Raw genomic sequence first — 13,804 nt, forward strand, 5'->3', positions numbered from 1 at the left:
CCTGCTGGGGGCGCTCGCGGAGGGAGTGCTGCCGAGGGGCCAGATCCTGCCTGTGTGACTGAAGGCTCAGTTAATGCGGGGGCGGGGGGGGGGGCACCGTGGCTTAGTTCTTGCAGCAGCTCAGACCAAGGCAGGGATGGCTCTGGCGATGTCACAGGACAGGGGACAGCAGCTGCACCCAAAGGCCAGGGAAGGGAGGGGCATCACTGCTAGAGACAGTCGCTATGACACAAAGGAAGGTTGTGAAAACAGCTGCCCTCGGCAGGCCTTGGAAGTCGGGAACTAATCAGCGGTTACGGTCTGGACACTCAGCGTTCACCAGGCAAACCCATCCGAGAGGCCTCGTTCCTAATGGTTCAGGGGTCAGAGTCACCCCCCGCCCCCCGACTCTGAGCACAGGACGCGGGTGAGCAACACCCAGGAAGAGACCAAGGAAGTGGGCTGGGGTCCCCACGCTGGGGGAGCTCGGAGCGTGGGCGGGGCTGAGGATCTGGGGCGCCCCAGGCTGGGGTCACTTGCAGGGCCGTGCAGAATGCCATCCCCCCCGCCCCCCCCAGGCTCACTGCCACTCGCCAGCAAACGGCCCTCAGGCCCTTTTAAAGCTACGCTCGCTCCCTCTCCCCTCCCACTGGCTCGCTTTCCTGGACGGAGAAGGATGCTGCCTGCTGGAGGGACGTAGTTTCAATGACCCCCTCCACGTGGCTGTTCTACATCGATGAAGGGAACACAAGGAGTCCGACACCAGCAGAACATTCGAAAGCAAAATGTGGGTCAGGGAAGTTCCGAGTCAGGAAAAGTGGGGACGGAGCGCCCTCTAGTGGCTGCCGGCAGGCTTTCCTGAGGCTGATGAATGGGCCCTGCTCCGTGTCATTTATGGATGAAATAAAAAGGATAATTCACAACAGGAAGCCCAAGCACCTCACTTAAAGTGACAGCCGCACGTCATTAAGGCTTCCACAGGGCCCATAGACGCTGGTAAAATACTGGAGTCAGAAAAGTTTCCATCAGACGCAACCGCAATGGATGTTTAAGTCGGTTCCACCGGGTCTCGGGAGGCCATGTCTTCAAACGCTCGGAACCGGGTGAGGGCGCGTGTGCAGCGGTGGGAAGGCAGCGATAAATCCCAATTAGATGAATCAGAGACCAGGTTCCCTCCACGCCGGTCTGCTGTCCCCAACGGTCGCTGGAAAGCAGGTGACGCTGCCACATGTCTGCAGAGTCCGACTCCCATCCTCCCAGCCCCCCGAGCCGGCTCCTGGTGCGGAACCACAGCGTGGACCCCACAGTGCGGGCCCGGCAGCGTGGACCCCACAGCGTGGATCCCCACAGCGTGGGCCCGGCAGCTCTGCATCCAGGATGGCAGCCTGCAGCTCGGGCAGAGCAACGACTCGGTCAGGAGAAGCGTGGTGCTCCGGGGCCACCGCGTGGAGAAGCCCTTCCTGGGAGAAGCCAGCACTGGCAGCTCGAGGGCAAGGGGACAGGCTGTGGGAGAGGGACAGACGCGGACAATCACACGGAGTCCCCACGAGGCAGCCATGCCTCACATCAGCTCCACCTCCGGGTTTTTCTATCACATGAGCCCACAAAGTCCCTCCCTCGTTCAGGCTACTTTGAGCCGAGTCTGCGTCCCTTGTACCCGATAAAGACGTGACAAGAGGACGCTGCCGGTCAGGGATCTGCATGTTGTGACTGTGCTCAAGTCCAGCCCACAGCCTGTGCTTGTAACTCAAGGTGGCCTGGAACACAGGGATGCAGTCGCTTCCATGTCTCCGGGGCTCTCCCGACAGAGCGGCAAAGATGAGTAGCCGCAGCAGGTCATCGGCCCACCAGCCCCACTGCCTCCTCCCTGGCCTGGCCTGACCCGCTGACCTCAGCACAGACACACTCCACCCGTGGATGGAGCTGGACACAGAGCTCCTGACACAGGCCAAGCACATCAAGGCCCCGCAAGTCAGACTCCCCTTTCTCACGAGACGGGTGTGTGGAGCCGCGTCACGCTCGCAGCAGTACCGCAGGGAGGAGCGCGCGCCCTGGTCGCCAGCCCCACACACGCAGCGTCCCGCCTTCACCATCCGCCCGAGGAAACCTGATTCCTCCCGCTACCTACACCTGTGTGACTTGTTCATTCATTGTCTCTCTAAATCGGACAGCAGCCTGGCCCGTCACAGACTCCCAGGAGGATCTGTGGGATGGATGGGGTGGGGCAGGGGTTCCCCCTGAGAAAATGCCCTCAGGCTCCTCGGAATGATGAGTGTAACGGGCAGAAGCCACACCCACACGGAGCTGTCTCGGGTGGAAGCCACTTCCCTAGGCGGCCCCGTGTCCAGGTGTGCACCCCGAGGGCTGGGGTCAGAAGCATCCCCGTGGAGACACACTGTGCTCGCTGCTGCCCCGCTGGGCGCCTGGTCTCCAGGCCTGTGGATGTGGGGTTAACGGACTGTGGTTGGAAGGGTCTGACCGTGGCCGCTGCCCACGGGTGCTGCCAGCCAGGGGATGAGAGCAGCGGCAGGACGAGGAGGACAATGCTGGGCGGCCCTGAGCTGGGGCGGGTCTTTGCTCACTGAATCCTCTGCGACCTCGCGTCCTTGGCCCACTTTTCTCTTCGGTTGTCTGTCTCCCTCGTATTGATCGGCAGCAGCTCTTTGTATCCTCTTCCGGCTTCCTAATCTCAGTCTGCCAATTCATGTCCGTGGCTGTGTGTCGCCCCTCAGTCCCAGGGCTGCCTGTTCGCTGTGTGGATGCGTCTCCTCACGCAGAATATTCACATTTAACAATCACAGCCCTCACGCCTCTCCTTTCGGCTTGCGCTTTGCCTGCCTTCCTGACCTCAAGGCCATACCAATACGCTCCGACTTTCCCTGCGGCTCCACAAGTTCTGATTCTCGTGTTTAGGTCCATGACCCACCCCACGTGGCAGCGGAGGAACCCGAGGGGCAGGGACGCCGCCCGGCGAGCAGGTCCACACCCTTCGGAGCCTGCTGCCTCTCAACACCCTGCCCTGCACGCTGTCCACAGTGACGTCCAAGGTCACTCTCACGCTGCCCAACAGGCCATCTTGCGGAGGCCCCCGTGGGCAGGCAGCTCGTTTCCAGGACCTCTCTTCCTCCTCGCCTTCTAAATCTGGAGCTTCTAAAGTTTGCTTGTTAATCCATCCAGAATGTATTGTGTCCACGACCTGAAATTAGACTTTACATTTCCCACATGGCGGCCCTGTACACTGTTCACAGACTGGTGCCCCCAAATCGTCCACATCCAGGGAACTGAGGTGCGAACCGCTGGCCGGGATGGGGAGACGCTGGGTGCCCTGGGGCGCCCACGGCGATCACACAGTCCCCGAAATGAGAGGGAGTCAGGAGGGCAGAGTCGGGAGAGATTTGGGAATGCTACCTGCTGCCTTGGAGACGGAGGGAGGGGCCAGGCATGCAGGCGGCCCCCAGAGCTGGAGAAGGCAGGGGAGCCCCCCAGTGCCACCACCCAGCGCCACACCCAGGGCCGGGGAGGAGCCCCCTGACCAGTGCCCGGTGCCCACCCGGGGCCAGAAACCAGCCAGACTGGTGACCCCACAGTTCAGGGCCACCGGGCCGAGCACACAAAGGGCCTCGTCACAGCGTGGCACTCACTAGCCTGCACTCAGTGCCAGTCTAACCGTCTCAGGGAGGACCTGAGGGGGCCAAACGCTTCCCAAGCCGGCGTGTCTGCCACGTGCAGGACAGGAAACTCCCATGTGGCCCCGTCAGCAACCCCCAGGGTGCAAGCACCCGGAACCGGGGCAGACACCCATCCACACGGAACCAGGACTGACACTGACACTGGGATTAGCGCACGAGGACATGCGATCAGCTGCACTGCCGTGTCCAGCGCCATGGCAACCCCATAGCCCAGACACCGGCGGTTCCTTGCGGGAAAGGCCCGTCCTCCCTCAGCTGCCACCGTCCAAGGAGCCCAGGATATGGTCCCTTGGCGCCACCAGATGCGGGTGAGCGGGTCACCGGTTTCCACTGTCCTCGGAAGCAACTCTGTCCAAACCAGAGCGATGTGTTCATTTTCCACCACAAAACCCACTTGTACAGCCGAGCTGTCCTCGCGTGCCTTTGAGGCTGCTGCGGGCTTCCTCTTTACACATGGCTAGGACTGTGCCCCTCCCGCCCAGAGGGACCCCAACAGGGGCACCGCCGCTCCTCAAGGACAGGCAGCTGTGCATGTCAGTCTGAGACACGGCTTTCCACGTGCGCTCGGCGGCGAGCAGCAGCCTCAGGAGAACCTGAAAGCACAGCACGCAGACACGGGAACACGAAGCAACACACAGCGCCCGCACGCCTCTCCGCAAGGTGCTGCGCTTGGGCCGCCGAGTGTGTTTAGATGTCAAGGATGCTGCCTCCACCACCAGAAAGTTAAAGCCACAAGACCAGTGTCCATAAACCACAGTCTCCGCTCTTAAAAGCCCACGCTCAGAGGGGACCCAGCACCGGGACCCACTCCCGGAGGGGACCAGCACCAGGACCCACACCCTGACAGGGCCCAGCTCCAGGACCCACGGCCGATAGAGACTGGCTGCCCTGTCGCAGCACAGCCTTTGGGAAACGACTGGTGAGCTCCCCTCTCCTCGTGCCCATTCCCTCTTTCTAACTTTCCAACCACCGCAGTCTGGAACATTCTTGCAGCTGCGAGACCTGTAGAAGCTGAGAGCCTCAGGTTCCATGCTCATCTGTGGAGAGCGGCTACAGCAGTGGTTCTCAACCTCGGCTGCACATTAGAATCACCTGGGAATCTTTTTAAAATCCTAATTTCTGGGCCTCATCCTCCGGAAATTCTGTTTCTTTGTGACTAATGTTGTGGCCCCACCCCATAACAAAGAAACAGAATTTCCAGATGAGACCCGGAAATCAGGATTTTAAAAAGATTCCCAGGTGCTTCTAATGTGCAGCCAAGGTTGAGAACCACTGGGCATAGCGTTTGGACAGGTTCAAGCCTCGGACTAATGAGAGGGCAGGTCCTCTCGTGGCAAAGCCACGTGCAAGTCCCAGCTTGGAAGGCAAAGCCTTCCAGCACAATTACGGCCAAAGGCTGTGGCTGTGAGCTTGACCTTATGGTCCAAACCTGTGGTCCATCGTGGCTGAGTAATGTAGGCTTCGGGAGGTGCAGCAAGTAAACAAAGCTTGATCAGGTGCATGTAACTGAGTAGATCAGCGGTTCTCAACCTGTAGGTCGCGACCCCTTCGGGGGTCGAACGACCCTTTCACAAGGGTCGCCTAAGACCATCGGGAAACACATATATAATTACATATTGTTTTTGTGATTGATCACTATGCTTTAATTATGTTCAGTTTGTAACAATGAAAATACATCCTGCATATCAGGTATTTACATGACGATTCATAACAGTAGCAAAATTACAGTTATGAAGTAGCAACGAAAATAATTTTATGGTTGGGGGTCACCACAACATGAACTGTATTGAAGGGTCGCGGCATTAGGAAGGTTGAGAACCACTGGAGTGGATTCAAAATCCACGAGAACGTTGTAAACATCCTGACCACGCCCTGGCTTTGCCTCCTGGAATCTGCTATAAAATAGACTCGGCTCGCAGGCCGTGGCGCTGTCTCTCTGATCAGAGGGCAGCGTCCCACCCAGCCCCAGCTTTGTTCTCTTGTCTGTCTTCTTCACCCTTCACCGCCCCCCTCAGGCTCACCCCTGGCCGTGCCGGTGCGGCACACTCATCCGCGTGGCCTCCCCACGCTCCCTCCTGACCTCTGCGCCTCTCGCCACAGGACGCCGGCTGGGTGTCCGGGACGCAGAGCCGAGGCCTGCACCAGACACTGACACCACAGAAGGTGCTGAGCACAAAGCCGAGGCCACAGCTGCTCCTCAGACTCCTACTCGCACGTGGACCTGTCACCCCCCGTGGAGGGACAGGACGCCACTCTGGGTAACCTGCACTCCCTCCCTTAAAGCCACAGACAGGCCACAGCCTCCCTCTTGCACAGGCTCCAAGGAAGCAGAAAGCATTTTTAAAAACAACAAACTGACACGGCTGGTGTGGCCCAGAGCTTGAGCATCGACCTATGAACCAGGAGGTCACAGTTTGATTCCCAGTCCGGGGCGTGCAGGAGGCAGCCGATCAATGATTCTCTCATCGTTGATGTTTCTCTCTCTCCCTCTCCCGTCCTCTCTGAAATCAATAAAAATGTATCTAAAAACAACAACAAACTCACAACTGTGTTAACAACGCAGGACAGAGCTGGTGGTCCATGGCTTTGGCCAGCTCTGGTTCTCGTGCCCCAGTTCGCAGGGCAGCCATGGGAGGCGGCCGGGAGCTGTCACCAACGGGACCTTCCCCGGGCCTTTAGCCGGGAGCTGCGAGTAGCTGAGCTCATTGGCAGCTGACGCGTAGGGATAACAGCTGGCCACGCTGCCACCTCCATAAGATAGCACCCCACAATGCAGCACCCCGCCATGCCACATCCCCAATGCAGCACCCCACAATGCAGCATCCTGCCATGCCGCACCTGCTGTAACAGTCAACCTCGATTGAGACCACAGCCCTCCGAGAACCTCCCAATACCCGCCCTGCGCTGCCTGGGCTTTCCCGGAGCAGCGGGAGGGCTGTGGGCCTGAAGTCAGCTTCCCGCCAACACTTACTTGTGGGGCACGTGGGCGTCCTCCTCGAGGGCCGCCGCTCCAGCCGGGGCTGCCCTGGGGTGTCCGGGGGTCCGTCGGGGCTCAGCGAGAACTGGAACTGGACGGTCCCCGACTCCACCTGCCTCACCTGCAGCAGAGCAGAGAGCAGAGATGGCCAGGCCTCCAGCGTCCTTTATCACCCGCCCCACACGTCCAGGAGGCCGCGGGTCCCTAGAACAGTGGTCGGCAAACTGCGGTTCGCGAGCCACATGCGGCTCTTTGGCCCCTTGAGTGTGGCTCTTCCTAAGCCTTAGGAGTACCCTAATTAAGCTAATAACAATGTACCTACCTATATAGTTTAAGTTTAAAAAATTTGGCTCTCAAAAGAAATTTCAATCGTTGTACTGTTGATATTTGGCTCTGTTGACTAATGAGTTTGCCGACCACCGACCTAGACTATAACCACGTCAGCGTCTCAGGAGACCACGTGGTCGCAGAGCAGCCCTCACACCAGCGGTCCTCGCAGCACGTCTCCGTCTCAGCCCTGAACACGCTATGAAACTGACCGTGTAAACCTGATGTTCCGTTCGCAGGGCCCGGGGCCCAGCACAGCAGGCACAGAGCAGCCCGCCACCCACCTCCCTCCTGCTGCCCCCTCGTGGCCGGTTTTCAAGAACATCATGTGACTGGCATTGATGGTGCCTAACCTTTAAGACCGGCTTCCTTCACTCACCACACCCAGGTGCTAGGGTCTCGCCACCTCCGCTCCTTTGCACATTTGCACACCGAGGGGCATGCCACGCGTGATGTACCAGCCACCCACTCGCGGACACCGGGGCTGTTGCAGCTTGGGGGACGGAGAGAGCTGCTGTGAACACTGGAGTGCATGCTCCTGTGCGACCACGTCCTCACCTCCTAAGCCGAGCACTGCCGAGGCGGCTGCGTGTCTGGTTCCACAGGAGACGCCCGCTGCGACTGCTCCGCGCTGTCCGTCCCGCCGACCTGCACGCCATCCCTCCCAGCAGCACTCGCCCTGCCATCGCCTCCCGACTCTCCTCACTGCGGTGGGAGCCCCCCTGACCCCCCCCCCCCCCCCCCCCCCCGCACCGGCTTCCCTCTTCTAGCCCCTCCGCCTCCCACACGCGTTTCAGAACCTGCTTCTCTGCACCGATGAGAACTCTGCTGGGACCGACTGTAGTTCTCTGGATGTTTAGGACTCATCGCTGCCCGCTGATCAGCTCGGAGAGAGCGTCCATCTTCCCTATGCTGAGGCCTCTGACCCCCAGAGATGGCCCTTCTCTCCGCTGACCGGTCCCCTGACCCCACAGAGTAACCGCGGTGACACAGGACGGCGGCGAAGGGGGTTCAGTGTTCCGTGCCCAGAGCCGTATGCGCCTGTTAGGTTTCACTGAGGGAGGCCCGTATAAATAACCATTTGTAAATGCTGCCTCCCTCCTTTCACTGCAGTATAGACACGTGGTGGGGTTTTCAGGCGACCCCTTGCTTATCCTGCGACCTCCAGAGCTCACTCATTCACTTCAGGGGGTGCTGTGGCCCCGGGGCGTCCCCCCCACCCCCCAGACGAGCACATGGCTGCAAACCAGAGCGGCGCTGGCCCTTCCTGCCCAGCCTGCGCGCCTTTACTTCTGTCTCCTCGCTGGCTGCACCAGAGCTCCCAGGGCAGGGCTGCTGCACCCGTCCCCACCTGGGGGAGCTGGCCATCCTGCCCCGACGTGTCGCCCACTAGAGGCTCTGCAGACGCCCGGGGCAGGTGGGGGGTTCCCCCCTGCGCCTGGTGTGCTGTCTCCACATAAATGGGTGTGAATCCCGCCAGGCTTTTCTGCACCCGTCGCTGTGGCCCCCTCGCTCTCCACCTTCAGGCTGTTATCACTGTGACCCCCTCGCTCTCCGCCTTCAGGCTCTTCCTGGTGAGTCGCTGTGGCCCCCTCGCCCTCCGCCTTCAGGCTGTTAGCACTGTGACCCCCTCGCTCTCCGCCTTCAGGCTCTTCCTGGTGAGTCGCTGTGGCCCCCTCGCCCTCCGCCTTCAGGCTGTTAGCACTGTGACCCCCTCGCTCTCCGCCTTCAGGCTCTTCCTGGTGAGTCGCTGTGGCCCCCTCGCCCTCCGCCTTCAGGCTGTTAGCACTGTGACCCCCTCGCTCTCCGCCTTCAGGCTCTTCCTGGTGAGTCGCTGTGGCCCCCTCGCCCTCCGCCTTCAGGCTGTTAGCACTGTGACCCCCTCGCTCTCCGCCTTCAGGCTCTTCCTGGTGAGTCGCTGTGGCCCCCTCGCCCTCCGCCTTCAGGCTGTTAGCACTGTGACCCCCTCGCTCTCCGCCTTCAGGCTCTTCCTGGTGAGTCGCTGTGGCCCCCTCGCCCTCCGCCTTCAGGCTGTTAGCACTGTGACCCCCTCGCTCTCCGCCTTCAGGCTCTTCCTGGTGAGTCGCTGTGGCCCCCTCGCCCTCCGCCTTCAGGCTGTTAGCACTGTGACCCCCTCGCTCTCCGCCTTCAGGCTCTTCCTGGTGAGTCGCTGTGGCCCCCTCGCCCTCCGCCTTCAGGCTGTTAGCACTGTGACCCCCTCGCTCTCCGCCTTCAGGCTCTTCCTGGTGAGTCGCTGTGGCCCCCTCGCCCTCCGCCTTCAGGCTGTTAGCACTGTGACCCCCTCGCTCTCCGCCTTCAGGCTCTTCCTGGTGAGTCGCTGTGGCCCCCTCGCCCTCCGCCTTCAGGCTGTTAGCACTGTGACCCCCTCGCTCTCCGCCTTCAGGCTCTTCCTGGTGAGTCGCTGTGGCCCCCTCGCCCTCCGCCTTCAGGCTGTTAGCACTGTGACCCCCTCGCTCTCCGCCTTCAGGCTCTTCCTGGTGAGTCGCTGTGGCCCCCTCGCCCTCCGCCTTCAGGCTGTTATCACTGTGGCCCCCTCGCTCTCCACCTTCAGGCTGTTATCACTGTGACCCCCTCGCCCTCTGCCTTCAGGCTGTTCCTGGTGAGTCGCAGCTCACGGTTTCCAGGAAGAAACAGCCCGGCATTCCGGGGCAGCCCCACTTGCTCTGGTGTCGTTCTTCCTGTTGCCGGACCCAGTTTGCTGACATCTTGTTGCGTGTTTTGCATCTGTGCTCCTGAGGGATCAGGGCCCACAGTTTTCCTGTTGTTTCTGATCTTGGTGGAATGCGAGCCTCCTTACATGACTTGGGCCTTGCTCCCATCCCTTCTGTTGTCTGGGAGAGAGGACCTGGGATTGGTGTGGGCAGCTCTCCGAATGGTTAGGATTCACAGTGAATAGGCCTGGATATTTGTTTTTCCATTTTTTTAACGATGAATTCAATTTCTATACGAGTTACAGGTCTTCTCGGGTTGCCTACGCCAGGTTGGGGTGTTCAGTCTGGTTTAGAGGAACTGGCCAGTTTCATCTTCAGCGGTTCTCAACCTGTGGGTCGCGACCCCTTTGGGGGTCGAACGACCCTTTCACAGGGGTCGCCTAAGACCATCGGAAAACACATATATAATTACATATTGTTTTTGTGATTAATCACTGTGCTTTAATTATGTTCAATTTGTAACCATGAAATTGGGGGTCACCACAACATGAGGAACTGTATTATAGGGTCGCGGCACTAGGAAGGTTGAGAACCACTGAAAGTTGTCAAAGTTGTGGTCATAGAGCTGTTCAGTCTGTGTTCCCCTAACATCCTCCTAACACTGTGGTCTGCAGGGACATCCCTCCTTTCATTCCTGATGTTAGTCACCGGTGTCGCTCTGCTTTCTTTATTCAGTCTTGCTAGAGGCTTATCATTTTATTGGTCTTTTCATATGATCAATTTCTACTCTCATTGATTTTCTCCATTTTCTCTATTATTTTTCTGTTTTCCATTTCATTGGTTTCTGCTCTTCTCTTTATTACTGACTTCTGCTTGCTTTCGGTTGATTCTGTTCTTCTCCTGGTTCCTAAAGGTGGAAGGTTGGATTGCTGACTTGAGGCCCTCTTCCTGTCTAGCACCAGCACATGATGCTATCCGTTCCCACGGAAGCGCCCTTTAGCTGCACCCTACACGCGTCGATGTGTTGCGTTCTCATTTTTGTTCAGTTCAGAATGTCATCTACCTCTTTCTTGAGGTTTCCTCTCGGACTATGATTATTTAGAAATGTGTTGTTTTAATTTCCAAGTGTTTGTGACTTTCATCTGTTACTGATTTCTAACTGGTCTCATTGCGATCACATCATGCACCTCGTATCATTTCATTCCTTCCCGTTTCTGAGGTGGCTGTGTGCCCCAGGGCAGGTCTGGCTTGGTGAACGCTCCGCGGCCCCTGAAGAGAATGTGCCCCCGCTGCCAGGGGCCAAGCACCTGGCAAACGCCCACAGGTCCACGCGGCTGCGGGCTCCGCTCGCTCTCAGGGCCCTGGGACTTCCCATCTGCGTGCCTGGGGTCACTCGGAGGAGGGCGGAGGCTCGGCGTCCCTGCGAGCGCCGTCCGCCTGTCAGTCCCCGTGCGCTTCGCTTTGTGAATTCTGAGGCTCGGCCTTAGACACACTCTCGGGGGCCCATGTCTTCTTGGTGAATTGGCTCTTTATCCCACGTAATGTCTAATTCCTGGGAATTTCCTTTGCTCCTAAATGATTGATTGATTGATCTATTGAAAGCATTGGTCTATTTCTGTCTCCACTCCAGCTGTCTCTGGGCTGCGGTTGGCCTGCGGTTGGCCTGCGGTCTTTCACCACCGACACCATCACATCTGAAGTGAGCCCTGGGAGCCGGCGTGGTTTGGACTCGATGTTTTCCTACAACCTGACAACTGGCCGGCTGGCTTGGCGTGTAGATACTGCATCGTATAGAATGGCGGGGATGTGTGGGTTCAGGACGGCATTTCACTGGCAGCTCCTTCCGTGTGCGCTGCTGCCTTCCCTCTCCCCACTTCTTTTGAATTCTCCCATTTCTGTCTGTTGGTTCCACTTGCTGTGTGGTGCCTCCAGTGACTGCCCTGCGGTTACAATGCAAACACCTAACTTCTCACAGACACTCAGCACTGATGTTTATTCCCTCAAGTGGGGTGCGGCCGCCCTACACCGCACCTGTCCCTGACCTCCCCTTCACTTATAGTCGTCCCACCGAGTGTCTCCATGTTCCTGCCAAAGCCTGTCACTGCTGTCACCTCTGCTTCAGCCTCACATTCAGAAACTCGGGGGGGGGGGGGGGGACCCTGAGAAACTCGGGGGGGGGGGAGGGGGAGACCTGTGCCATCGTTTCGGCTGCTCTCTCCTCACTCCTGGTGCGCCGAGTGTCCGTCTGGTAGGTTTCTCTCCCGTCTGAAAACTCCTGTAGTAACTCTTTTAGCGCGTGTCCACCACCAACCAAGTCTCGCGCTTCGTTCATCTGAGAGCGTGGCTACTGCACCTCATTCCCGCAGGACTTTTGCTGGAAACAGAGCCCCGAGTTCTGGAGCCTTTCTGCTCCGCCTGGAACTGTGGCTCCGCCTCCTCCTGGCCCAGGTCCGTGCTCAGGCGGCCACAGTCACACGTGCTGCTATCTGTGAGGGGCGCACCATCCCCCCCACACCCCGCCCCCGCGCTCTGCAAGGCCCTGTCTTTACTTCTCAGCAGCCTGATGTGCTGTGTCTGGGTGTGAGTTACTTTGATTGATCGCTGGGGTGCACGGAACTTCTTCGATCTGTAGGCTTATGTCTTCCACCAAATTTGGGAAGTTCCGCCATTATTTCCTCAAGCTTTTCTGCGCACTGCACTGTCTCCTCTACTGGAGACGAAAGGCCTAGCCCAGGTCCCAGCCACATTTCTCTCTAGGGTTCGGGTTAAAAATGACATTGACTTATCTTCAAGGGCACTGACTCTTTCTTCTATCGGCTCCACTGAGCCCAGCTGGCGGCTTTTTGCTTTGGCGATGTCTGTAGGCATTCAGTCACAGCCGGGCGCGGGGGAGGGGGTGCTGCTGGCGTCAGTGAGTCAGGCCAGGCTGCCGCTGTCCCCCAATGGGCAGGGTAATCTGGCCCAAATGTCGCGGAGCTGGTGTGGAGAAACCCGTTGGAAGTGACATTCCTAGTCACACATGGCGGCATCTGACATACCTGTGCCCTAAGATAGTCAAACTCCCAAAGGGTACGTCCCAATAAAATTTACAGACTAAGAAGTGAAGGAAACGTGGTGGCAGGAGAAGGCTAACACTACATACAATAAATATTCACACACACTCACACACACACACACACACACACACACACAGGCTGAGGGAGGGGCCGGCCCTGGCGCCGGGCATGCAGGGTGGCAATGTTATAACAAGGGCTCAACCAGACCACGTGGGTCTGCAGCAAGCTGTGTCCGTAATGAGCAGCATCCCTCACAGAGCAAACTGCACGCTCAGCGGTTCCCTGCTCGGCCCCAAAGCCGCACCCGAGTCATAAATAACAGCACGGACGTCGTGTTTGCCGCTGGCTCAGCACACAGGTGACACTGAACTAGCAGGACGGTCCCTGCACCTGGGAAAGATGAGACGCCGAGTCGTGCCGAGACCGGCAGGCGTATTTCAGGAGCATCTGCCCGGCAGCATGTGCCCGCACGAGAGCCAGGGCGGCGGATGCCACCGTCTGTGTCTCCCTGGTGGCTGCTACCCCCCGGCAAGGCCACCGCTGGCCAGGGGGTGAGGCCCCCCACCCTTCACCTGGCCCGACCCCTTTTCTGTGCTTTCTACACCGGGGTTCAGAGAAACCTTCATTTCAAAGGTGGGTTTTCCAACCTCTTGCTGTGGCCCCAGCTTGTACATGGCTGGAGAGAGTCAGAGGCCAGCAAGTGACAGGTCGCAGGGCAAGCGGGCTGGACGCCGACCGCCTGGCGCCCTCCCTAGCACCCGCGCCACAGGGGCCATCCCTCTGGCACCACCCGTGACGAAGTCCTTTTCTAGGAGACACACAGTAGAGTGGACCTCAGTGCCAAGTGTGTGCGAACACGAGTCGCAGCCCCGCAGGATACGACGCAGCAACCACACACTCTCATGGGCACATCCATGACACGGACCTCCTCTGCTCATGAAACATCAGCAAACATAACTGTCAACTTCTGAAAACAGACGAACTGGCCGGAAGCTCGCGGGAAAGGTCATACTTACGAAGCCTAACAATTACCTCCTCGGAGCTCATGCTGGCGGGGGGCACCTTATAGACCAGACAGCGCCCGGGGTTGGGCCGGATCCCGCC

The 13,804-nt window shown here is 58.9% G+C and overlaps 1 protein-coding gene across 1 annotated transcript in view; it reads right to left on the minus strand.

Moving 5' to 3' along the window:
* Positions 1-13,804, minus strand: part of NPHP4 (nephronophthisis 4) — a 98,379-nt gene that overhangs the window by 56,471 nt on the left and 28,104 nt on the right. The window contains 2 exon segments of the mRNA XM_014546192.1: positions 6,640-6,766; positions 13,733-13,801. Of these exon segments, the coding sequence (XP_014401678.1) occupies positions 6,640-6,766; positions 13,733-13,801 (196 nt within the window).

This window comes from Myotis brandtii, unplaced genomic scaffold, assembly GCF_000412655.1.
Source record: "Myotis brandtii unplaced genomic scaffold, ASM41265v1 scaffold434, whole genome shotgun sequence".
Taxonomy (NCBI): Eukaryota; Metazoa; Chordata; class Mammalia; order Chiroptera; family Vespertilionidae; genus Myotis; species Myotis brandtii.